General features: G+C 36.7%; 1 protein-coding gene across 2 annotated transcripts in view; it reads left to right on the top strand.

Moving 5' to 3' along the window:
• The window catches only part of Gbe1 (1,4-alpha-glucan branching enzyme 1), a 275,110-nt gene that overhangs the window by 133,268 nt on the left and 114,159 nt on the right, over positions 1–27,683 (top strand). For both annotated transcript variants that reach the window (XM_055594620.1, XM_055594627.1), the window contains exons 6-7: positions 2,011–2,101; positions 12,475–12,684. In XM_055594620.1, the coding sequence (XP_055450595.1) occupies positions 2,011–2,101; positions 12,475–12,684 (301 nt within the window). The remainder of the gene's footprint in view (positions 1–2,010; positions 2,102–12,474; positions 12,685–27,683) is intronic.

A 27,683-nucleotide genomic window follows, 5' to 3' on the forward strand; every position in this document is an offset into this window, starting at 1 on the left:
TCCTACAGAAGATAACCTTTATCATTTGACGTGGTCATTGATTACAGTTTGCCCATTTTAGTATTTGATGGAGAAAAATCTTGTATTTGTAAGGTGTCTGGAACTCATTTGGGATCAGTTATTATATAGTGTCATTGTCTAGATGACTTTTTTCACAAACATTTCTCAACCACATTTGAAAGACGTGAGATGGTTCACATATCAGACTACCATGACATAGACTGTCTTCAGAGAAGCAGGAGAATGAATAGCATTTGGCTGACTACTTGCTTCAATGGGCATTATATCTGTTATTTTTCTTTAATAGGTAATGCTGTTCATAAAAAATTCTGTAGCATATTTGGCACTTGCTGCAGTAGCTAGACAAGAAGACAAAGTACATTTAATTATATCACTTCTGCCAGGGAGTTTAGGTTTTAGCTAGAGGAGAGATTTAAATGCAAGTCAGGGTTAAAGTTTTCAGTTATGTATATATCCTAATTATCTTTGATTTTTGAACTACAATTTCAGAAACCAAAATTAATTAAGTTTATTGTTAGCATTGGTGGATAGGTATCATGTTACAATTATTCACTGAAGAAGTTTTTCATTTATTATAGAATGATAAATTATTTATACCCAGCTTTTAATATGTGGCTGAGCAGCACTAGATGCTCCTCTACAACCTTGTTTGAGTTGCCTGAGAACACATGAAGGGAGGCCTGATTAGGGCTATTCAAATAAACTATGGAAATATGAGGCTGTGCTCTATAAGAACAGTATTTGTTCTATAATGGAGATTTAACTGAAAACTCTAAGTTTCATTCTGAGATATATGATAATTGATGCCCATCATTTGAGCAAGATTCAAGAACCATGTTTCTGCCAGGGCTGATAGAATGATGTTTTCCCCCTTAACAATATGCCAATGAAAAGCTCAGAGAAAATATGTAATTTCCTAGTCCTGAATTTTTATTTGTAACATTAGAGAACATTCGAGAATGTGCTAAAATGCAGTCATGAGAAGCTGCAACAACCGAAGAGAAGGAAATTAATTTGGATTCTGTTTTCTCACAAGTTCAGTTATATTTTTAAGTGACTTGTTAGTGAATCTGCTTTTATGTGCTCCTTAAGAACACTGTGAAGTTTGTTTGAATTGGACGTTAGGAAAATACTAAGAATGTATAGTATGTGTGTCGCAGGGATGTAACTTTGTAAGAGACCAGATTATATGTGATAAATGATCAAGTTGTACTTGGGAAATAAAAAAAAAACAAACTTATTTTCATAAAGCTTTTCTGTATCTTTATTTTCTTGGTAAGTTCAAGAGGTTCCCTTCTCTTTGTGTTTTACTTGTGGCTTATTCTACTCCTGTTTTGAATATTTCAAGAACAACCTGTACTTTTTGAGTGACTTCATTTACCACTCGAGAAAACAAACAAACAAACAAAACATTCGGGTGGAGAAAGAAAAGCTGTGTGTTTTGCCAGTGTTTGCATGTGCCCATGAAACATGCTTGTTGCTGTTAAGTAATCTCATAGAGACATCACCCCTTGCTTCAAAAGACCTACTTTGTAGGAAAAAATGAATTTAGAAATATTTCTGAAGCCATATGGTAAAATGTCAGAATCATAATAAAAAGAGGCAAAGTAAAAAGCATATATCATGCAATCAGTTACTTTTATTTAGCCTCATAATCTTCATTATGGATATTACAAGTAAACCTGAAGCTTAGCATATTCAGATTTCCATGTTTAATATTCCAAAGCAAAAATATGTTTATATTTGCATATCATTTGTCACTTATTAAAATGAAAGCATTTCAAATGACTAGGCAGAGAGTGACTCTAAGAGCCAAATGTCCGATTGTGTTATGAAGTCAGAAAAGTAAATTGTGTCAAGTAATAGCACTTTGCACGATAGTTAGACCTTCCAGATTCTTTATTAAAGTTATGTCTTTAATAAGAACATGCAATTTTTTTATTCATTTTTAAATGTAGTTTTGACTTTCTTTGGGTTTTGTATATATAGGATACAACTGCATTCAGTTGATGGCGATCATGGAACATGCTTACTATGCCAGTTTTGGGTACCAAATCACTAGCTTCTTTGCAGCTTCAAGGTAAAATGAATATTTCATCTTCATGTGTATATTAAACATTGTAATGGTTTACATTTGTTTTGTTTTGTAACTTCATTTATGGTCAGTGGTTGATAGAAGCTGATTTTCTTTTACTGAGGTCGTTAGCTTTTTTTCAGATAGATACAGACTTGTTTGGCCTCGATTTCATGTCATGTTACATATAATATGACATCAGTTGATGAATGTCTCATTATTTACTGAAAATTATACCTTTGAGGGCACATACATTTTCATGCTTACTATGTTACCATGCTTACCATCAACTCTGTCCTATGCAAGCCAGTACTAAGGAACTCACACCTTTCTATAGAAACTGATTGACATAAGGTCAGAGCCTGTAGGTTGGATCTATAATGCATAGACAGACTGTTCAACTCAAACTAAATTTACCAGAATATGGATCTGTGGGTAGAAAGACTACATTAAATAGTCTCGTGTGCCTTTTATTACCACAGATTGTACAAACCCAACCTTTATTCTGCCTCATGTACTTTACAGTTTGGGAAATAGACATCAATTTATTACTCATATATATAATGCTTTCTACTGTTATCAAGATCTAACAAGTTGTTATTATAATACCCCCAAATTGACTGTAGATTAAATGTGATGTGTTATTTGAAGTGGACAGAAACTGTGTCAGTAATATAACCAAGGAGAGTTAGAAGTGGGCTTGGGCATATAAGAATCTAGAAGGAAACACTAACCAGTTTTTTTTACATCTCCCTGTAATTCGTTTCATATAAGCTACCTATATATAAGTCTCTATAGACACTTTATACCTGTTATTTTCTGAACTAATCCAATAAGATATCTATCGCTGTAATAAGAAAGTGTGTTTGTTAAAGCCACTGATGGCCTTTACACTTGAAGTACAGTGGCTTTTCTTGGTTAACTTGAACTGTCAGAATCATTTGACACAGCCACTTTCTTTCACCTCCTTGGAAGATTTTTATTTTTCTCTTTAATTCCAGAACATGATATTCTGCTGTGAGGTCTCTTCCATCAGTGTTTGTATTATTTTGCTTCTTACTTCTGCTCTTTCACCTTCATCTTTCTAATAAAAAGGGAAGTTTTTAGTTCTATTCTGTTCTATATCTATCCATTCCTTTGGCTTTAATATACTTTCTGTGCAAACTCCCAAGTTGAAGTTTCTAGTTCTTTTAAGTTGTGTTCCTCAATACCCTGTATGTCTAATACATGTTTTTAGTATATTTGACATTAAATTTCTTACTATGTTCTACACCCTCTTTTGCCATCATATTTCATTTTTATTACTTCACATTCTTTTTTTTTCTTTTGGGCTTTGTTTTTTTTTTAATATTATTTTTCTTTTTGGTTACATTTTGTTAACTCTGTGTCCCAGCTGTATCCCACTCCCTCATTCCCTCCCCAACACCACACTCCCTCCCTGGTCTCCTCCCTGCCCCTTTCCAAGTCCACTGATAGGGGAGGACCTCCTCCCCTTTCATTTGACCCTGTTTTATCAGGTATCTTCAGGGCTGGCTGCAAAGTCCTCCTCTGTGGCCTAACAGTCTGCTCCTCCCCTGGGAGGGGGGTCAAACAGCCTGCCCTTGAGATCCTGTTAGAAATAGTCCGTGTTCCCCTTACTTTGGAAAACTACTTGGTTACTGAGCTACCACGGGCCACGACCGAGCAGAAGTTCTAGGTTATATCCATAGATGGTCCTAGGTTGAGTGTCAGTCTCAGAAAAGACCCTGTGCCCGGATATATTTGGTCCTTGTAGAGCTCCTATCCTTTCCATATCATACTAACTTCCCTTCTTTCATATGATTCCCTGCACTCTGCCGAGGGTTTGGTTATGAGTATTAGTGTCTGCTCTGAAACACTGCTAGGTAGAGTCTTTCAGATGCCTTTTGTGGTAGACTCCTGTCATAAGTTCAATGCACATCCCATTTGTCTTTCTAAATGAGGATTAATCACCTTCGACTGTGTCCACTTTCTTGATTATCTTCTTTAGGTGTGTAGATTTCATTATATTTATCATATCTTGTAGGTCTATATAAGCGAGTATATACCAAGTTTGTCTTTCTCCTTCTGGGATACTTCACTCAGAATGATCTTTTCTAGATCCCACCACTTGCCTGCAAATTTCATGATTTCCTCCTTTTTGATTGCTGAGTAGTATTCCATTGTGTAAAAATACCACAATTTCTGTATCCATTCCTTCATTGATGGACATCTGGGTTGTTTCCAAGTTCTGGCTATTACAAATAAAGCTGCTACGAACATGGTTGAACAAATGTCCTTGTGTACTTGAGCAAATTTTGGGTATATACCTAGGAGTGGTATAGCTGGGTCTTGAGGTAGCACTACTCCTAGTTGTCTGAGAAAGCGCCAGATTGACTTCCAAAATGGTTGAACCAGTTTACATTCCCACCAGCAATGGAGGAGGGTTCCCTTTTCTCCACAACCTCTCCAGCATGTGCTATCACTTGAGTTTTTCATCTTGGCCATTCTGATGGGTGTAAGGTGAAATCTCAGGGTCGTTTTGATTTGCATTTCCCTAATGGCTAATGAGGTTGAGCATTTCTTTAAGTGTTTCTCTGCCATTCGATGTTCCTCTTTCGAGAATTCTCTGTTTAGCTCTGTTCCCCATTTTTTAAGTGGATTACTTGGTTTGTTGCTTTTCTGCTTCTTTAGTTCTTTATATATACTGGATATTAGCCCTCTGTCAGATAAAGGGTTGGTGAAGATTCTTTCCCAATCTGTAGGCTGTCTATTTGTTTTGATGACAGTGTCTTTTGCTTTACAGAAGCTTTTCAGTTTCATGAGGTCCCATTTATTGATTGTTGCTCTTAGAGCCTGTGCTGTTGGTGTTCTGTTCAGGAAGTTGTCTCCTGTGCCAATGAGTTCTAGGCTGTTTCCCACTTTTTTTTCCAGCTGATTTAGAGTATCTGGTTTTATGTTGAGGTCCTTGATCCACTTGGACTTTAGTTTTGTGCAGGGTGATAAATATGGATCTATTTTCATTTTTCTGCATGTAGACATCCAGTTGGTCCAGCACCATTTGTTGAAGATGCTGTCTTTTTTCCATTGAATGGATTTGGCTTCTTTGTCAAATATTGAGTATTCATAGGTGTGTGGGTTTATTTCTGGGTCTTCTATGTGGTTCCATTGATCCTCCTTTCTTTTTCTATGGCAATACCATGCAGTTTTTATTACTGTTGCCCTGTAGTACAGCTTGAGATCGGGAATGGAGATACCTCCAGATGATCTGTTGTTGTACAGGATTGTTTTGGAGATTCTGGGTGTTTTGTTTCTCCATATGAAGCTGAGAATCTTTTTTTCAAGGTCTGTAAAGAATTGAGTTGGTATTTTGATGGGAATTGCATTGAATCTGTAGATTGCTTTTGGCAGGATGGCCATTTTCACAATGTTAATCCTACCAATCCATGAGCACGGGAGATCTTTCCATCTTCTGAGATCTTCTTCAATTTCTTTCTTCAAAGACTTGAAGTTTTTCTCAAACAGGTCTTTCACTTGCTTTGTTAGAGTCACACCAAGGTACTTTATGTTATTAGTGGCTATTGTGAAGGGTGTTGTTTCTCTAATTTCTTTCTCAGCCTTTTTGTCTTTGGTATACAAGAGGGCTTCTGATTTTTTTGATTTGATTTTGTATCCTGCCACTTTGCTGAAGGTGTTTATCAGCTGAAGAAGTTCTCTGGTTGAATCTTTGGGGTCGCTCATGTATACTATCATATCATCTGCAAAAAGTGACACTTTGACCTCTTCCTTTCCGATTTGTATCCCCTTGATTTCCTTTAGTTGTCTTATTGCTCTGGCTAGGACTTCAAGTACAATGTTGAAGAGATATGGAGAGAGTGGGCAGCCTTGTCTTGTCCCTGATTTCAGTGGGATTGATTTAAGTTTCTCTCCATTGAGTTTGATGTTGGCTATAGGCTTGCTGTATATTGCCTTTACTATCTTTAGGTATGTGCCTTGTATCCCTGATCTCTCCAAGACTTTAAACATAAATGGGTGTTGGACTTTGTCAAATGCTTTTACAGCATCTAAGGAGATGATCATGTGGTTTTTGTCCTTCAGTTTGTTTATGTGGTGGATTACATTTATAGATTTCCGTATGTTGAACCACCCTTGCATTCCTGGGATGAAGCCTACTTGGTCATGGTGGATGATATCTTTGATGTGTTCTTGGATTCGGTTTGCAAGTATTTTATTGAGTATTTTTGCATCAATGTTCATAAGAGAGATAGGTCTGAAGTTCTCTTTTTTTGTTGGATCTTTGTGTGGTTTAGGTATCAAGGTGACTATGGCTTCATAGAATGAGTTTGGTAGTGTTCCTTCTATTTCTATTTTGTGGAATAGTTTGAGGAGAATTGGTGTTAGTACTTCTTTGAAGGTCTTGTAGAATTCTGCGCTGAAGCCATCTGGTCCAGGGCTTTTTTTGGAGGGGAGACTGTTAATGACTGCTTCAATTTCCTTGGGAGATATAGGGCTATTCAGTCTTTCTACCTGATCTTGACTTAATTTTGGTAGATGGAATCTGTCAAGAAAGTTATCCATTTCATTTAGATTTTCAAATTTTGTGCCATATAGGCTTTTGTAGTATGACCTAACAATCGTTTGGGTTTCCTCAGTGTCTGTAGTTATGTCCCCATTTTCCTTTCTGATTTTGCTGATTTGGATAGTTTCTCTCTGCTTTTTAGTTAGTTTGGCTAAGGGTATGTCTATCTTATTGATTTTCTCAAAGAACCAGCTTTTTGTTTCATTGATTCTTTGGATAATTTTATTTGTTTCTAATTGATTGATTTCCACCCTTAGTTTGATTTTTTCCAGCCGTCTTCTCCTCTTGGGTGTATCTGTTTCTTTTTTTTTCTAGGTTTTTCAGTTGGGCCATTAAGTTGTTTGTATGTGATGTTACAGATTTCTTCTCGTAGACACTTATTGCTATAAATTTTCCTCTGAGCACTGCTTTCAATGTGTCCCATGAATTTGGGTATGTTGTGCCTTCATTTTCATTGAATTCTTGGAAGTCTTTAATTTCTTTCTGTATTTCTTCCTTAACGCAGCTGTCATTGAGTAGTAAGTTGTTCAGTTTCCATGTGCATGTCGGCTTTTTGTTGTTTCTGTTGTTGTTGATGTCCAGCTTTAGTCTATGGTGGTCAGATAGTATACAAGGGATTATTTCAATCCTTTTGTATCTGTTGAGGCTTGCTTTGTGACCAACTATATGGTCTATTTTGGAGAAGGTTCCATGTGGTGCTGAAAAGAAGGTGTACTCTTTTGAGTTTGGGTGAAAAGATCTGTAGATGTCTATTAGGTCCATTTGATTTATGGATTTTGTGAGTGCTTTTATTTCCCTATTTGGTGTCTGTCTAGTTGATCTGTCCCTTAGTGAGAGTGGAGTGTTGAAGTCTCCCACTATTAGGGTATTAGGATCAATGTATGATTTAAGCTTTAATAATGTTTCATTTACGAATGTCGGTGCTCTTGTATTTGGGGCATATATTCAAGATTGTGATGTCCTCTTGGTGGATTTTTCCTTTGATGAGAATATAGTGGCCGTCCTTATCTTTTTTGATTAACTTTGGATGGAAGTCTATTTTATTAGATATTAGGATGGCTGTTCCAGCTTGTTTTCTGGAACCATTTGCTTGAAAAACATTTTTCCAGCCCTTTACTCTGAGGTAGTGTTTATCTTTGTTGCATAGGTGTGTTTCTTGGGTGCAACAGAATGTTGGATCCTGTTTCTGTAACCATTCTGTTAGCCTGTGTCTTTTTATTGGTGAGTTGAGTCCATTAATATTGATAGATAATAGTGACCAATGAATGTTAGTTCCTTTTGTAATGGAGTTGGTGATCTTACCCTGTTTCATTGCTTGTTTTCTTTTCATTTTTGTTGGGATATTATCTGTATGCCCTGTTTTCTTGGGTGAATTCATTTTCGTTGGATTGGAGTTTTCCTTCTAGTATCTTCTGTAGGGTTGGTTTGCTGTATAGATATTGCATAAATTTATTTTTGTCATGGAATATTTTGTTTTCTCCATCTATGTTGATTGAAAGCTTTGCAGAGTATACTAGTCTGGGTTGACATTTGTGATCTCTTAGAGTCTCCATGATACTTTCCCAGGCCTTTCTGGCTTTCATAGTTTCTGATGAGAAGTCTGGTGTGATTCTGATAGGTCTACCTTCATATGTTACTTGGCCTTTTTCCCTTGCTGCTTTTAATATCTTTTCTTTGTTCTGTAGATTTAGTGTTTTCACTATGATGTGACGTGATGTGTTTCTTTTCTGGTCTAGTCTATTTGGTGTTCTGTAGGCCTCTTGTATATTTATGGACATCTCTTTCTTTAAGTTGGGAAAATTTTCTTCTATGATTTTCTTGAAAATATTTTCTGGACCTTGGAGCCTGGAGTCTTCTTTTTCATCAATTCCTATTATTCTTAGATTTTGTCTTTTCATAGCATCCTGATTTCTTGGATATTTTGTGATTGGAACTTTTCTGATTTTACTTTTTCTTTGAGAGAAGTATCAATTTCTGCAAGTGTGTCTTCAGCTCCAGAGATTCTCTCTTCCATCTCTTGTATTCTGTTGGTGATGCTTACTTTTGTGGTTCCTGATCTTTTCTCCAAGTTCTCCAGCTCAAGAGTTTTCTCATTTTGTGTTTTCTTTATTGATTCTAATTCTGTTTTCATGCCTTGCACCATTTCTTTCATGTGTTTGAATTTGGATTCTTGTCTCTCTACGATGGACTCTATTTCTTTGTTCATTTCCTTTTTATATGCCACTAATTTTTTCTCTACTTGTGCCTGTATTTGTTTGGCTATGTTTGCCTGTGTTTCTTTAAGGCTTTTGTCTATTTCTTCTTTCTTTACCTCCAATTGACTGGCCAACCCTTTGAAAGTTTTTTTCATTTCCTCCTTATGAGCCTCAAATAATTGAGCAAGCATGGCTTTAAGGTCATTTTCCTGTGCTTCTGATGAATTGGAGTATCCATCGATTTTGGGGTTTGCTGGTGAAGTCATGATGTCCTGATTTATGTTGGAAGTGTTCTTCTGCCTACCCCTGGCCATTGGCTTATCTGAGACCTTCCCTGTTTGTTTTTGGATTCTGCTGATCAGACTGGTACTGTCTCTCTCTCGAGTCTGGAGAATTCTTCAGGAAGTTGAGAGAGGTCCCGTGTCCTTAGCGTGTGCTGAGGACTAGCTGTACCTGTGGGAGGAAAGTACGCAGGCGCAAACAAAGGCAAATGCAAGCGTGCGTGTGTGTGTGTGTGTGTGTGTGTGTGTGTGTAAGTGGGTGTGGGCGTGTGTCTTGAGGGACAGAGTGATGGCTCATGTTGAACCCTTGAGTGTGTGGGAGGGGCTCTGCAATGTATATGTTGCAGGCGCTAGTGATGATCGTAGCGCAATTTCTGGCATTAACTGCCTTAACTCCTCAATTAGACCCACAGAGCAGGAACTTCAATGTTCCAAGTGCCCCTCTGTTTCCCAAAGTGGGTATATGGGTGGGAGGGGGTTGGATGCCTGGCTTCTGTTTTAGAAGGACCCAGGATCAGGGGAGCTGCAGATTCTCAAGGGTGCACTCACTTACAGGCAGGTCACTTGGTAGAAATCGGGGTATCTGGGCTCTCTGTTCTCTGGTTTGGGCCTGCTTCTTTGATGTTCTCTGCCAGTTCCGTGCTGCTGTCACTGCCAGGTTATGAGTTCTTGCTGCAGCTGGAGATTTCAGGGTGGTCACGTCAGTGGGAATCGGGGTAACCAGGCTTTCTGTTCTCTGGTTTGGCCCTGGTTAGTCTTAAACTGGAGGGCTGATGTGCCCCGCCAGCTTAGTGCTGCTCCGCCACCAGGTTAGAAAGTTCCGCTGTAACTGGAGACTGGGTTGCTAATCCAGATGCTTTCTGGGAAGTCCTGGGGTCTGTTCACTGTGCTCTCCAAGCTTGGGAGGCCCAGCGCCTGGTGTGTCTAGCTTGTATGGCGTTTCTGTCTGGTTTTGGTGAGTATATAGCGTATTCTCTGTCACTGTGGGATTGGGCGGGCTGTATCATCAGTGATGGTGCTTCTGAGGAGCTAGTATGGCGTCTAGCAGACTCAAGCCCTGGGAGGATGGTTCAGCCGCCGCGCGGATCTGGGGCTCCAATACACAGTACTGCTGGCCTTTGCTGATAAAGGGCTTGGGGCTCCGCCTCAGTGGCTGCAGGCCCCAGGCAGTTAGGTCAGCGCTGAGAAAGTCTAGTCCGCTGTGCTGAGGAGGAGGGAGGTCTGGGGGAGGGGAGTGCCGAGAGATCAAAGGATCATTTCTCACCTTCCCCAAACAAGTCCCTGGGTGACTGGAGACCAAGGTTTTCACCTCCTGAGATGTTTCCTGTTGTTTAGAAAGTCTCTCTCTTGTTTCCCTGGCTTCAGAAGTTCTTCCACTCATCAACTCAGAACTTTATCTCTTCCACAGCTCGGAAACTGTGTGTGCTAGTCGCCATCTTGGCTCTGCCCCCTACTTCACATTCTTATTTATTTATTTTTATTAGTTACATTTTATTAACTCTTTATCCCATCATATTTCTAATTCATTAAGTGACATTTTCAATTTCTAATTGTTAAAACCAGAATTTTGGCATTATACTTCTTCGTTTCTATCCCTTTTTGTATTCTACTTATAATGAAGCTTAGCCATCTACCACTTCACATTGGATCCTAAATCTGGCTGCTCACTTGCTCCAGTCTTCCTAGTCTGGTCTAAGTTGCCAATCGTTGACTTGGCTTGTTTCAGTAATTCTTTATCGGTCTTTTGAACGCTTTCTTCATTAAATTTGTCTTGATTCACATGTCTGTTTTCTGTAGTATAGCCTAAGTAAAGCTTAAAGATGAAAGTTAAGTCATATGAATCTCCTGCTCAGGCTCCCCTTCAGTGATTTACTGTATCTTTCAGAAAATTACATATTTCCTTCGGTCATGTGTCAGCATTTATCAGGTAGGCTACTCTGTCTCCTTGTCTCTGTCTCTGACTCTCTAATTTTGTTCCATATCTGGTGTGGTTTTCCTATGCTTCAAACTCACTACAGCCTGTCTGCTCCCTGCCTGTACTCACTTCTCTGAATGGTTTCCTCTTAGATATCTTTGTCTTTTCCTCACTCTTTTCTTGCTGAATATCAGTTGTAGGAACCACTCACTGATGACTGTTCTTGAAATTTATTTTTTCATTTTGCCTTGGGAAAATTATTTGCTACATTATTCTTCATATATTTTTTCATGTTTCCATGTTTCTGACTCCTCATTCTCATGTAAATATTAGAACACTGATGTTAATAATGTACAATATGCAGTCTCTACAATATGAAGAATTTCATAGGTTATGGTAGATATCTTAATACACATTTGATAAGAATGAAAGAAATGGGTGAATGAAACTTAGGACTGCATTTTCATCAAGCATGTTATTCAGTGAGTAGAACCAACTCAATGTGGCAATTACAAGGAAAGGAAGTGGTAGATGCAGAAGAACATAATATTATAAGAAATTACCTCATGACTTCAGTCTTCATTTTTAATGACATTAGGATCACAGTGCTTTTCTAGAAGTTAACATGATTTGTTTTACTGTTTGAAGGAGCAGTTCTTAATTGCTCAGTGGAGTTGCTCATTAACTATTTGCTAAGCATTGTACTGTGTCATGAAAAGGCACATGTACATAGCCTCTGCTATGAAGGAGTGTGTCATCTCATGGGATGAGAGTTCATGGACACTTACATGTCTAGAGGTCAAAATTGATGCATGGAAAATAGTAAAATGAAGATTTTCATGAGGTGATAGAAAGCCTTTCTGGAAGTTATTTTTTTTCTACTACAGATAGACTAGGAGACAGCTTATAAGATACCCATCTGTTTTGCATATGTGAACTGTTGGTCAGACATGGCCCATTCTCTTGACTCTCTAATTCCATGGATATTCTGATTTAAGAACAAATGCAGAATGGACAGCGTTGAGTATTTGATGAAAGAAGTACTCACAGGCCCTTTATTATCAGTTCAGCTGTTTGCTGACAGAGGGATAAGCAGCTGGAAAGCATAAGTAAACATGATTGGCTTGGTTAGAAGCCCAGAGGATGAAAACATAGAGCTTTATTAATATTGTTTATCCCAAATGCAATTTTTTAGCATATCAGTTCCATTTAATAGCTTTAGTTAATTAATATTTTTATTTAATACATTTAATTTTCTTTATAACAAATAGCACCTTTGAGTGTATATAAGAACTATCATACCTCATTTATGTTTTAAAAATATTTAATACTGTGCTGTGCATAGACATTTATATACTATTGTTGTTGGCTTTCAATGTGATGTGATGATTTTCTGTGCCCTTCTCTTTCAGTCGTTATGGAACTCCTGAAGAACTGAAAGAACTTGTTGACACAGCACATTCAATGGGCATCGTAGTCCTCTTAGATGTGGTACATAGCCATGCTTCAAAAAATTCAGAAGATGGGTTAAACATGTTTGATGGGACTGATTCTTGTTTTTTTCATTCTGGACCCAGAGGGACCCATGATCTTTGGGATAGTAGATTATTTATCTATTCCAGGTAAGTGCATATAACATGAAGTTTATTGTTATTTAAAAATAATTTCAAGTTTTCAGTAAATCAGTTTTTTCTGTGTTCTCTGACTGTTAATTAATGGTTTTACTTTGATTCCTAAACATTATGTAAAGAATTTTAACTATTGTACAGTACATCTATTTATGGAATATTTTGTTTCAAGTTTATAAATATGTATTTAAAATATTTTGGTGGTATTGACACACTAAGTCTTAATGTGAGTCATTATTAATAACATTATTATTAGCTTTATCTTGTTGGATCAGTCAGAAAATATTTTGTTAAAGAAATAGTCATTGCTTTAAGTAGACCACTTAAAATTCATATTTTATGTTTTATGTAAGCAGTAGTTCAATGTTTCTGTCTGCAGCTAATTTACTAAACATAAGTGAGGTTATTTTGTATATATCCTGTTTCAAGAATAGATAAACTAATTTTTACTATTTAAAAAGTTAATTTATTAAAGCTTCTGGTAGTTTATAGAGTATTTTAACATGCATGCATTTTGTCCTTACCCAATATCATGAGACTGGGTCTGGAATTTTCAACTTGTAGCATCAAAATTTAAAGGATTAGAGATTGTGGGATATCAGATACTTGGAGACATTCAAACTGTATATTAGTTACCAGGATCTTTGCTACTTTTGAAGTGAATGACATCATGTATTAATTATATTTCTCCTTACAGTAAGTAATGAATATCAGTTGAAAACATTTGAATTCTACTTTTTTTCAGATTATTCTATTTAAATTTATTCAGCTGAAATGTTCACAGTGTTGGAGAGCATCTTTTCCTGGCAGCTCAGTTGGTCTAGGTGGTTTGCCTGGTCCCTTTTCTGTCAAGCTTTTTGTTCTAAGTTTTGTCTAAGCAGCTCTGCTTATCTGAGAGTGATTCTCAGGTTATATCTTCTTGAGGACAAAGGGACTTTCTGAATCTTGTCAGTTTCAGGGACTACCTTAAGCTATTTTGACTTGCTTATTTCCTCATTTAAGGAGCTTCCCTGATAGATGGACTGTTTTTCTTCCCCTTCAAACATCCTGTCCAAAAGTATCATGTTGTGCCATTTTCCCATTGCTTCTTATATATCTTACTCTTTCCTCCAGGATGGAAGGTTTTAACATCAGAGAGGAAATAGCTTCAAAATCTTTACTGCCTTCTACTATTGTGGCTTGCATAGGTTATCATTACTCTAAAGCCTTTTTTAAAACAAATTTAATAAATAAATTCACAAGTAAATGTCTACTCTGCTGTTTTAATTTATTTTTTTGCAGTTTGATGAAATAGGCTCTTAGTGACTTAAGATTCCAAGTGTTTACTCTTCTAACCTGAGCACACTTTTCTTGTTGTATCAGCTTCAATGTGCTTATGTTATATACAACATCTACTATCAGGATTATTTTTCTCCCATAACAGGTAGTTGGTGCTTGGCATCAGCCTTGACAGTGAGTCATTGGCCTTGATCTTTCCCATTGAAGGTTAAACCCTTTCTGTAATACTTGTACTTTTTCTTAGGAGGTAGACTGTTAAGCACAGTGTTTCACATACTTTAGCACTGATAGTTAATGGAGGATCACTTCTGCTGTGAATGGTCAGTGAAATTTAAGGCATGAGGACAGTGGTACCTTCACTCAGTGGGAAAACACCTGATATTAAATCTGTGTTACATAATCTCCACATATAATGAGATTTGATCACAATTAATAGACTACTTCACAAATTCAAAAGAGGTAATTAAGATACCTGCCCATGTGGAAAATTGTTTACCTCTACCATGTTTCTGCAGTATAGAGTATTATATCTTTAAAAAGGCAATGGAATAATGTGCTTCTATATTAGAAATGCAAAACGGCCTACAAATCCTGAATAGAAAGTATTCTTTATAAATATGAAAAACTTGCACTTTCAAAGGCTATAAGTGCCTATCCCTCTCATGCATATAGCTGTGTAAAAACTCAATACTTTACATTTGCTCTTTTCATATGATAACTAGTCTGTCTACAATTTTGAGTTTGTGCCTTATTCAGATGAAATCAGAAATGACAATTTCCATTACATATTTTAAATATAATTTATTTTCTACTCTTTTCCTTTGATCAGTTGATTAATGTTATAATCTATTGACAAATAAATATATAAGTGGTGCATGGTTCAGTTAAAGTGTAGGCTTGTTCTTTAAAAACTTTAAAATGTTTTTAAAAGTAATTATATGACTGCTCAAGAAATTCATCTATATTGAATCACTTCTGTGGAGTGATGTTGCTCATTTTCATCTTATCTATATGTCACAACCTGTCACCATTTATAATCTCTGATTCAAGTGCCATCATCTAACTTATCAGAATTAAATCTCTCTCTGAGTAATGCCAGAGATCCTGCCTGTACTATTACCTGCCATGAATAAATTTCCAATCAGGAGCTGCCCATGTTTTAATTTTCTGTCTACTTTGTGGGCCTGCCTTCTAACTCTGATAAATTACAGATGACAGTTCATAGCAGGGAAAGGCTTGTCCCCTTTTCAGTTGGTTCAGAGAACTTCTTGATAAATCCATAAGTTCCAAAAGTAGCCAGAATTAAAAAAAAAAATACTTGTTATGACATGGAGACTTCAATTTTGCATTCTGTTTGCACATTTCTCTGGAATTATACAAATTCAGTGGATAAAAGAAGGTAAAATTTGGCAAAGTTAAATGCCTACTATGCTTTAACTACTACCACCAAATTATCAAATGACTACCCTTCTTGTTAAATTCTCCAAAGTTAAGATTCTGATTCTGAAAGTGAGAATCACAGTCAAGCTAATCATCATTCCCCTCTTAAATTATCATTTTGAGGTGAAATCAGTATAAGTACATTTTAACATAAAGGGTTCATAATGTGACAACTACTAAAGATATTCCAACCTTATCTTGAGTTGTTGGGCATCCTTGAGAAGAAGCAAAGAAAAGTTTTCTTTATGATCATAACTATGTATAATAAAATACCTTTTCGTTTATACTGTATAATATTTGAGTCTTGTTTACCAAGTTAATCCATTTCTACAAGTTTGGAGTGGAAGAAAACCATAAGGACCTTATATTAAAGTAGTTTTCAGTCTTCATCATTGCTCAATGATAATCTTACATAGTTCTTCTTTCTATTTATTAATGTAATGAATTACATTGATTACCTTTGAATGTCAAACTAATCTTGCATTTCTAACATAAGCCCATATAAATATAAATGCAAGTATTCTAGAATCAATTTTAATATATCTGTAACATATCCTGGAAGATCATTACTAAATCAGATCTTAATGGTCAGTCTTGAATGGGTATTATATATTGATCTATTACTTAATGTGCATATGACACAACCATATTTAGCAGTATGTTTGCAAACTAAGCATCTAGGACATGGATGAAAATGCTCAAATTATATTTAAAATATTTGTTAACTCATATTTTGTGTCTTGTCCTTAAGTAAATTATTATTTTTCTGAGAAATATGAATATCCTTCATCTACAAATTTAGGGCATAAGGTTTTGTATTTATTTTTATTTTTTTATTAATTACATTTTATTCACTTTACATCCTAGCTGAAGCCCCCTCACTCATTCCCTTGTAATCCCACTCTCCCTCCCTCATTTCCTCCCATGCCCCTCCCCAAGTTTACTGATAGGGAGGTCCTCCTCCCCTTCCATCTGACCCTAGCCTATCAGGTATCTATAAGTACTTTATGAGATATATTTGGGATGGAACCAAAATTTTAAACACAAACTTTATATTTCTTATAAAACTGTATAAGAAGGGATAATATATAGTATTTTTATTTTAACTGCTGCCTTTAGGTTAAAACCAGGTGTCAAGTTTTCCACATATAACAACATATTTTCAGGTGAGGAGTTATCGTTTTATAGTAAGAATAGCAGAGTAAATTTAAATATTCAAGTTACAATTTTGTCTTTTTTGGTTCACTTGGAGAGACATGGATATTAGGAAATATTGCAAGATATAGTTCATTAGAAGCTCCTCATGAGTTTGAGATCAAGGAGGGAGATAAGAAAGGGTTTTCACGGAAGAAAGGGTTTTCAGGGAAGAAAGAGAAGGGTCATTATATTGTTATATTAAAAAAAGAGAGAGAATAAATCACTCCATTATTCTCTTCCAAACAGAACTGTATAATCAATTTGAAATAATTGTTTTTAAGGACAGTTTTTATAACAGTTAAAATAAATAAAAAACACAGTCATATTTTATATTTATTACAAAAAATCCTATTTAATTAAAAATATACACAAATATAGATAGTCTGTCAAATTTTTCAAATTGCCAGTAAATGATTATGTTATTGAATACTGATTTAAATCATGGACTTTGTGAATGGCTGGCAGAATCTCTTGACTAACAGGGAAAATGGAAATATAAATCTGAAAACAAAACAAAACAAAACAACAACAAAAACTGAAAGCTAATTTTGGAGAAATTGACTAATAGTGAATGTGGCTTTTAATTTTTTAAGAAGCTTTTCATGCTAATAAGAATTACCGTCAGCTCTCTCCTCTTATTTAGTTCTGTATATTGTTTGGTAAGCTATTTAATATGACAAGCATTAAAGTCCTGTATTAGTGTGATAATATCTCTAACAGACAATGTTTAATTTACCCTTACATAAAAATAATATTTTATGTAATTTTTCTTTTCTATCTGAAAGTAGAACAAATTTAATTGAGAATGTCAGTGTGGTTGTTTGAATGAAAATGGTCCCATAGTCCCATAGGGAGTGAAATTGATAGGTGTGTTGTTGTCCTTGGAGTAGTTGTGGCCTTGTTGTAGGAAATGTGTCCCTGAGTGTGGCCTTTGTATTTTCAAATGCTCAAAGCAGGCCAAGTGTCTCTATCTCTCTCTTCTCCTGCTGTCTGCCAATCCAGATGTAGAAGTCTCAGCTATCTCTCTCCAGCACCATGTCAGTCTGAGTGCCACCATGCTTCCTGCTGTGATTGAAATGGACTAAACTTCTGAACTATAAGCCATCATCAGTTAAATGCATTCTTTTATAAGTTGCCATGGTCATGATGTCTCGAAGCGATATATGAAGTGTGGGTTACAACTGAATCACTTTTTTTTTTTAAATTTTATTTTTCTTTTTAGTTACATTTTGTTAACTTTGTGTCCCAGCTGTATCCCACTCCCTCATTCCCTTCCCAACCCCACACTCCCTCCCTGGTCTCCTCCCTGCCCCTTCCAAGTCCACTGATAGGGGAGGACCTCCTCCCCTTTCATTTGACCCTGTTTTATCAGGTATCTTCAGGGCTGGCTGCAAAGTCCTCCTCTGTGGCCTATCAGGACTGCTCCTCCCCTGGGGTGGCGGGGGAGTCAAACAGCCTGCCCTTGAGATCCTGTTAGAAATAGTCCTTGTTCCCCTTACTTTGGAAAACTACTTGGTTACTGAGCTACCACGAGCCACATCCCAGCAGAAGTACTAGGTTATATCCATAGATGGTCCTTGGTTGAGTGTCAGTCTCAGAAAAGACCCTGTGCCCGGATATATTTGGTCCTTGTAGAGCTCCTATCCTTTCTGAATCACTTTTTAAGACATAAAAAATTACAGCTTATAGGTTGGGCAAGAATAGGGGATGTATGACCAAAAGAAGCTAAACAAACAAACAAACAAAAAATAGAAGAAATACCACAATGCAAGAGCCTGATAACCTCTTGATATACATCTTGAGCCTTTAGCCATAATGTACTTGTCCAGTACAGTTCAGCCTAGGTCCAGAAGTGGGTTTGTTAAAGAGCTGGAAGTGACTGGAGAAGTTCACCTTTCAGGTAACTAGAATCTTGCTTTAGTATCCTGTTTCTTATCCCATCTCGAAAGGCTCTTTCACTATTATGGCCATCAAAGAATTGGTTTTTAACCTCTGTGAAGATGAAATAAAAATATTCACTTCTCTCCAATGTGGTTAATTTAAATCTAAAGTGGCATACAGTTGATGCTTTGTAGAGGCATATGCTAAGGAGATAACTGATAGAGCACACACCAAAGACTTTTAGAGATCAAGTAAGGAAAAACTAAAAGATATTTATTTTAGGCCTTTCCTGATGAATCCAGTAATTTGTTTACTTGTTTTTTTGTTTTTTTTTTTTTTTGACAGACCTATGTAGCACCTATCATAATCCATGCATTTTAAAGTTTGAATTTTCAATATATTTAAAATTTGTCACAAAATCCTTAAATATTCATTCTTAATTTCTTGGGATAAACCAGAACGTTTAATGTTTTTAATTGATGTGATACAGCATAATTTTAGACAAGGTCTGTTCTATTTGTTGTTCATTAAAATAATAATGATTCATTATAAAGTAGCTTTGAATGTAGTTTTAGCAGAGTTAACTACCCCAAAAGGACTAACACAAAAACATACAGCAATAATTTATAGCTTATTTTTCATTAAAACATTAAATTTATTTTAGGACTGTTATTAATAGCTTTTGAGATTATTTGCTATGCCATAAACATGTGCTTATCACCTTTTAAAAAATTTACATGTAGCATTCTTTTCCCCTTCTTTTAGTTGTTAGACCTTGTTGAAGTCAGAACCTTATTTGAGCTTGATTAAGGAAAACAGTGAACTCTACTGTTTCAAGGACAGTTGAGTTTGCTTCAGAACTCAGACAGACTAATTCTCTTTTGTAGAAAAGATTAAGAAAGTTTCTGCATCAATCTAACCTGTCTGGAATTGGGTTTGAATAGAAGAAATGTAACTTCTCTCCCAGGCTTTATGAGATTATTCAGCCTAGCAGCAAGGTTTCTATTGATGCGGAGCCAGCACAGGGGTGAGGCTTTACTGCCTCTCTATAAACTTTGTTCCTGGTATTATCTGTCTCATTTATTCCCCACATGTCTAAAATTTAGGTGCACAGGGATATCATGGGAACATCCTTAGTATTTAGGTCTTACTCACCTGTAACATCTCCTTCCCAAATTGAAACTCAGCCTAAAGTAGGGCGGTGTCTTAAAATTAAAATGCTATCCACTCTCCTGAAAGCACCTTCCAGCTTAAGACAAGGCACATGCTTGTGAAAATGGTCTTAAGGTCTGTATTCAAGTGATTATCCATTTAAGTCAGGCAATTTTGTGGAGTCTATAATAATGATATCTAGTTTTTTTGACCTTTTTTTAAACAAGCAGGTAAAAAGTTAAAAAAAATAAAATCAATTTTTTTTTCCTGTTTTTATCTGCGTGTAACAGAACAGCTTGTTTAAGCATGTCTATTTTCTGGAGTCTGGATTGGACTTTTGAAGCTCTAAAGAGATATTTCATGGTTTTCTAGCTGAATGATTTCCTTAGTATTCAGCGCAGATAAATAAGCCGTGTTGTTCCGAGCCGCTTACTTTCAGAAAATATAGGTTTCTCATAGGTTTGAAAAGGTTCATAAATAATATGAAATTGTTCATTTTGAGGACTTTCCCCTTCATTAATTTAGCTTAGTGACCAGAAATATATATTTTTTTCTAACTTCTGACTTTCCTAGATACATTTTGTAAGGTTAAAATATCCTTATGTGCACATCTCTGGGCTTTAGGATTTCTTTTCCATTGATTTGTTTGCTTGTTTTTACATTTAATTTTATTAATCATCTTTGTGGACACACACATGTCAGTATGTGCATGCATGTGCCATGGCATGTGTGGAGGTCAGAGAAAATTTCTGTCCATTTACCATGTGCCTCCGGGGGAACAGACTTAGGTCAGCAGGGTTCTTCCAAGTACCTCTAACCTACCCTCTTCCCAAGACAGCCCTAGGCATCTCATTGGCCACCTCTTGCATTATTCCTATTCATGATCTTATTTTTCAACACAGTAAGAGAAGCTAGTAGCCTCCAGATTTATTTTACTGCCTCTTTGTATATTAAAATTCTTCTTCAACTATGTGGCGGGAGGATTTTCTTTTCTGGTCAAATTTGTTGGGTGTTCTGTAGGCCTCATGTATCCTTATTGGCTTCTCCTTTTACTTGGGGAAATTTTCTTCAATAATTTTGTTGAAAATATTTTCTGGGCCTTGGAGAAGGGAGTCTTCTTTTTCCTCTATTCCTATTATTCTTAGGTTTTGTCTTTTCATATTGTCTTGGATTTCTTGGACGGTCTGTGTCAGGAATTTTTTGGATTTAACATTTTCTTTGACAGATACATTGATTTCTTCCATTGTATCTTCTACACCTGAGATTCTTTCTTCCATTTCTTGTATTCTGTTGGTTATGCTTACCTCTGTAGTTCCTGTTTTCTTACCAGGCCACAGTAGAGGACAATGCAGCCACTTTTGATGAGAACTGATAGACTAAGATCAGAAAGAAGAGGAGAACCTCCCCTATCAGTGGACTTGGGGAGTGGCATGCATGCAGAAAGGGGAGGGAGGGTGGGATCGGGAGGGGAGGTGGGAGGGGTTTATGGGGGGATACAAAGTGTAATTAATAAAAGTGTAATTAATAAAAAATTAAAAAATAATTAATTAATAAAAATAATTAAATTAAAAAATTTAAAAAAATTAATTTTAATTTTATTAATTAAAAAATTAATTAATAAAAAATTAAAAAAATTCTTCTTCAACCAAGTACCTGATAAAATTAGGTTTTTCCTTAGGAAGACTTTTAAAACTCTGCATCTAAAAGCACTAGTACAATTTGGGATATGTTGTAGCAAGCACTCTATCTCAAGTGCTTTAGGTAACAGAGCAGCCAAAGCCTTGTTCTTACCTTTGTGTTAGGGCTAGCTGATCGTGTTGATTGTGTCTTTTAGTTTTGCATCATTAGTTGTTTTCCTATGTCCTGACATCTGATATCTGATATAAGCGAATCCCTTCAGTTCCCTGTCCCTTCCTGATTTTCTTTTTTAGTTTATTTTTAGTTTTTCCAGACAGGGTTTCTCTAGGTAGCCCTGGCTGTCCTTGGACTCACTTTGTAGACCAGGATTGCCTAAAACACACAAAGCTCCACCTGCCCCTGTCTCCCTGAGTGCTGGGATTACAGGTATGTGCCACTGTGCCTAGCTCCCTTCCTGATTCTTCATCATTGTGATGAACACTATGTGACATGATTAGCATATAAATATCTGTATTTTTTTACACAATTTCAATAGGGTATTTTCTTGGATATATGTTGAACATGAAGGTTAAGAGTTCATCCATAATGCATATGTTTCACTAAAGTTAGTTGTAATATTTTCTTTTTTTTTAATTTTATTTTTTTATCAGTTACATTTTATTAACTCTGTATCCCAGCCTTGTCCTGATCCCTCATTCCCTCCCAGTCCCTCCCTCCCTCCCTCATCTCCACCATGCCCCTTGCCAAGTCCACTGATAGGGGGGACCTCCTCCCCATTCATCTGATCCTGCTTTATCAGGTATCTTCAGGACTGGCTATAAAGGTCTCCTCTGTGGCCTAACAGGACTGCTCCTCCCTTGGGGTGTGGGGAGGCAAAAGAGCCAGTCATTGAGTTCCTGTTAGAAATAGTCCCTGTTCCCCTGACTATGGGAAACCAATTGGTTACTGAGATACCACAGGCTACATCTGAGCAGAGGTTCTAGGTTACATTCATACATGGTCCTTGGTTGCATGTCAATCTCAGAAAAGACCCTGTGCCCAGATATATTTGGTCCTTGTGGAGCTCCTATCCTTTCCTCATCAGACTAACTCCCCTTCTTTCTTATGATTCCCTGTACTCTGCCAAAGGTTTGGTCATGAGTCTTTGCTTTGAAAACACTGCTAGTTAGAGTCTTTCCAATGCGCTCAGTAGACTCCTGTCATACGTTCAATGCACATCCCATCTGTCTTTCTAAACGAGGATTGATAATCTTACCCCATGTCCGCTCTCTTGATTATCTTTTTTAGGTGTATAGATTTCATTATGTTTATCATATCTTATAGGTCTATATAAGTGAGTATATACCGTGTTTGTCTTTCTCCTTCTGGGATATTTCACTCAGGATGATCTTTTCTAGATCCCACCATTTGCCTGCAAATTTCATGATTTCCTCCTTTTTGATTGCTGAGTAGTATTCCATTGTGTAAAAATACCACAATTTCTGTACCCATTCCTCCGTTGATGGACATCTGGGTTGTTTCCAGGTTCTGGCTATTACAAATAAAGCTGCTATAAACATGGTTGAGCAAATATCCCTTTTGTGTACTTGGGATAGTGCTTCCTCAAGACCCAGCTATACCACTGCTAGGTATATACCTAAAGTTTGCTCAAGTTGTAATACTTTTATCTTTTCTCTGTGTTCCTGCTTCACTTGCGTAGACTTTACCATATGGTTTGTGGTGATACTACAAAACAATTTTGTAAAGATATGTTTTCTGTGTATGCATTTCATACGTGTGAGTATATGGGTGCATGGACTCAGGCATGCACATTCTGTAGACAAAGGCGGATGGTATATATTTTCTTTTGTCTCGCCTCACTGTTCTGAGACAAGTCTAGTGCTGAGACAGGGATCTTGTGATTTCAGCTTTCCTAATTGGCTAAGGAGATGTCAGCATCACCTGCTTCCAGCAGCCCCATGCTGGAATTAAGTTTTTGTGCAGCCATGCCCAGTTTTGTTTGTTTGTTTTGTTTTATTTTTACATTTATTCAATTATTAATTAATTAATTATCAATAGAGACAGGGTTTTTCTTTTTTTATTATTGTTTATTATTATTAGTTACATTTTATTAACTCTGTATCCCAGCTGTATTCGCTCCCTTATTCCCTCCCAATCCCACCCTCCCTCCCTCAGCTTCTCCCTGCCCCTTTCCAAGTCCACGGACTGAGGAGGACCTCTTCCCCTTTCGTCTGGCCCTGAGACAGGGTTTTTCAGATCCAGAGCCCTGCCTTTCCTACAGTCATTTTGTGGAGCAGGCTGGCTTTGGATCCACCTGCCTCTGTCTACAGAGTGCTGGAATTAAGTTCTGCACCACTGCACTCTGCTCCCCCACGCTCAGTTTTTTGCTCTGGGTGCCTCAGACTCAACTTGGGTCCATCTCCTTACAAAGCTGGCATTCTTACCCACTAAGTTATATGTATCATTAGCCTCTTTTTGCTTCATTCATTCTTTACAGCTGAATTCAGTGAAAAGAAAGAGAAGCGACTTTTAGCTCAAATAGTAATAGCCGCCACTACAGTAATATTTATCAGAATAATTAATTCTGTAAAGATCTGACATAATGTAAGTAAACAGCTGCTGGTTTTCTTATCTTTATTCCATAGCTTGCACGAAGCATGGCACATCTGAATCTTGATTTCATATGTAAAGGGTCCAGAAGGATACTATTTTTATGTGGCATGGGACATTAGTTCAGACTACATAAAATAATGTATCTTAAAATGTCTAACACAAGGAATATTGAATACTGTAGAAAAATAGAGTTGTGCTTTCAGATATTTGCTAAATGAGCGATGTAAATTGGGTAAGCAATCTGTAACAAACAGGCCTGTTTTAGTCCTCTGTTGCTAGCAAGTACCTGTCAGTTTTTTTCGGTGAGAGCATGTGGACTCAGTCAGCTTTATATTTCACTTATGAAAAGCCAGAAACACATACTTTAAAAGAACTCACTCAATTTTTAATGTCAAACTTTAAGTTAAAAATTTGAAATCATTATTTAATACAAAGTAATTTTTATTTAAAATAGATAAAATTCCCAGCACACGGGGCCTATCTTTGGATTCCAGTATGTGCTTTGTGTCACAAGATTATACAATTCTCTCAGATTTCCAATTAAATTATAAAGAATGAAATGTGGGGAAGCTGATAATAACTTATGACTTAGATATAGTTTTCTAGCTCAATTTCATTTGTGTCAGCAAGGAGAATATTATAAACCTAAACTAGCAGAACATCACACTTAGCAGACTCTTAATACTGCTTGATTTTAATGGATGTGTTAATGAACTGCCTCTTTAAGCAACCTGAATAAAGCCTGGTGGAAGACCATTCAAGAAATCTACAGTTAACATTCATTCACTTTAATGCTTTTCTTACTCTACATTTAAGTTGAAAATATACTGTCTGAAATCTTAAATGTAAATATTGACTTGCAGATATGTATAAAATTAGCATCAGTTGGAGTTCAGCCACATTCTCTCTTTTTTTTAAAAAAAAATATTATTATTATTATTTTTACCATTGCAGTTTATAAAACTAGATCTTTTATGTACCTCATAAGGTTGTGAAGATTCACTGACACAAATATTTTAGGTTCTAAGTTGTGGTTTTCATTGTTGTGACCAGGATGTCATCATGGAATAATCCTGTTGTCAGACTCACTAGCTGTATTGAGCCTGGAAAGCGTTTTTAGAGGAATACATGCAAGTAGCAGCATGTTTTTACAACATCAACTGAGCGCAGCAATGGCAATTGGTCCTTGCTCAGTGCATTCCCATACTAGGTTTTAAGGCACGAGAAGCTCTTTTAGATGGAGGCTCAAACGTAGAGTCGGCTGTTGAAATGACCGATTGTGACCCACAGCTAATGGTATTGAGTAGTCGCCTCTTGGAGCAGTGGGAAAGAAAACCCATCAAGGTTAGAAGCCAGAACTGAAAGCACAGCATTGCCAGGCTGCGTAGGTTGCTGCAGCAGACAGTTCTGCGCCTTGCAATTGTCCCTCAGGGCATCATTAGACCATGGTGTAGTATAATAATTGCTCATAACGAGCCTGAGTCATTAAAAACTCAAAATTGTTTTCACATTTTCTAAGTAAGGTGCCAAGAAAAAATTAAATGCAATTTAAAAGTAACTTTAGTTTCATTGTTCAATGTTTTAAGTGTGATATTAAGGATCTAAGGTCAGCATTTGCTTGCCTGCTTTTCCTATCATGGAACCTGGCCTTCTACATGCCAGTCCAGCATTCTGCCACTAAGCTATATCTTCAGCTGTGCTATCCAGCTTCAGTGAAGATTTTTTAAAGATTTTATTTCTCTGAACTAATTTATTCTAAACTGTAGAATAAGTGGGGCATCCTGGTGATACCCTTAATTTTTCAAGTCTTGAAATCATTTTATTAATCAGTTTTGAGCTAGTTGCTTATTTTATTTATTTTTTCTTTTTAGTTACAATTTGTTAACTCTGTGTCCCAGCTGTATACTGCTCCCTCATTCCCTCCCCCTCCCCAACTCCCTCCCTGGTCTCCTCCCTGCCCCTTCCAAGTCCACTGATAGGGGAGGACCTCCTCCCCTTTCATTTGACCCTGTTTTATCAGGTATCTTCAAGGCTGGCTGCAAAGTCCTCCTTGTGGCCTAACAGGACTGCTCCTCCCCTGGGGGGGGGGGGGGGGGGGACAAAAGGCCTGCCCTCGCGATCCTGTTAGAAATAGTCCTTGTTCCCGTTACTTTGGAAAACTACTTGGTTACTGAGCTACCACGGGCCACATCCGAGCAGAAGTTCTATGTTCTATGTGCAAGTCAGATATCTTTTAGGACCCCATTTTCTTTGAATTAATATCTTCCTACACAGGCCAGAGCAGCTTTGAATTTAATCCAAAGCCCTCAAACTCATAGAGGATTCTCCTCCAGCCTTGAAAATACTAAGATTCCAAGAATGGGTAGATGAGGACTCTGGGTTGTTTTTCTCTGTTTACAAAGGAAAGCATGGTTTGTATTGTCAAAACATTTATTATGAAAAAAAATGTGTTTTTTTTTCCAGCAGTGATGTTGGACAATAACTTTTCTTTCACATCTCTTTTAAAAAATATTTAATTTATTCATTACAATTTATTTACTTTGTGTCCTGGCTGTGGCCCCCTCCCTTTTCTCCTCACAATCCCTCCCTCCCTTCATCTTCTCCTCCTATGCTCCTCCCCTAGTCCACTGATAGGAGAGGTCCTCCTGCCCTTCTATCTGACCTTAACCTATCAGGTCTCATCAGGACTGGCTGTATTAGCAAAAACGTCTACTTTATTCTTATGGAGACTTTCTTCTTAACGTCTACTTTATTCTTTTTTCTGATTCCTGTGGCCACTGCTGTGGCTCACACTGTCAGGCATTTCTGTGTATTGTACAGTTTTTCCACCTGATAAAGCCTTTGTCCCTGAGCTATTTGTTGCTTTTTGATGAAATGTTATTAGCAGTTACCTTATAATTACTTACTATTGATTTGATAGATCAGTAGTTTCTCTTTTTTATCTATCTTCTGCTCTGTTTTTTTTTTCCTCCTCTAATTTGTGTGGATTATTAGAAATACCATTTCCAGGAGAAAACCTTATGGAAAGAGAATTCAGGGGTTCCATGAAAGCTCTGTAGTGCACTGAGAAATCAATGAGTGCATGCTGCAAACACCTCCATTTCAGAGGGATGGTGAGAGAAGCTCACAATACCACCAGCATAGCAAACGGCTATGCTGCTTCACTGCTGGCCTGGAGGGTCAAGACAATTATATGTGAATGTAATTTATATTAAAATATTATTTATATCTTCCATGAAAAATTGTAAAATAGAGACCCAGTAGTCCTCCTGAGGTAGCACAGTGACACTGCTTAAGATAAATATAATGCAAATGACATAAAAAATTTAAGGTGAAATAATCAGAACAACTATATTTTTCTTTGCTAACTGTATACTCAAATAATTATTTCAATATTTAAGCTTCAGAATACTCATTAAATTAAGTAAAAGTAATGTTTCATGTACGGATAATGTGACTTAAAATTACGCTTTGTTTTGCCCACATAGCACATGTCAGTTCAGGTTAGCTTTTCATCATAATTTATATATATATATATATATATATATATATGTATGTATATTTGTATGTTTAAAAGTAAAATTATTTACAGTAGAAATATGGATTCATATATCCGAGCTGTTCTAAGCATTCTTAAGTCTTGCAGTAGTAAAATTGGGTGTCAGTCCTTAAATTTCAATTGACAGTCATATAAAAAGCATTTATGAATCTGTTTCAGTAGTCACCCTAACCTATTGCTAAGAGCTCAGTAGCCCTCTGTGCACCGTGTTATATGACACATTAATATGGTTGAG

Source organism: Psammomys obesus, unplaced genomic scaffold (assembly GCF_907164565.1).
Source record: "Psammomys obesus unplaced genomic scaffold, mPsaObe1.curated_primary_1811, whole genome shotgun sequence".
NCBI lineage: Eukaryota > Metazoa > Chordata > Mammalia > Rodentia > Muridae > Psammomys > Psammomys obesus.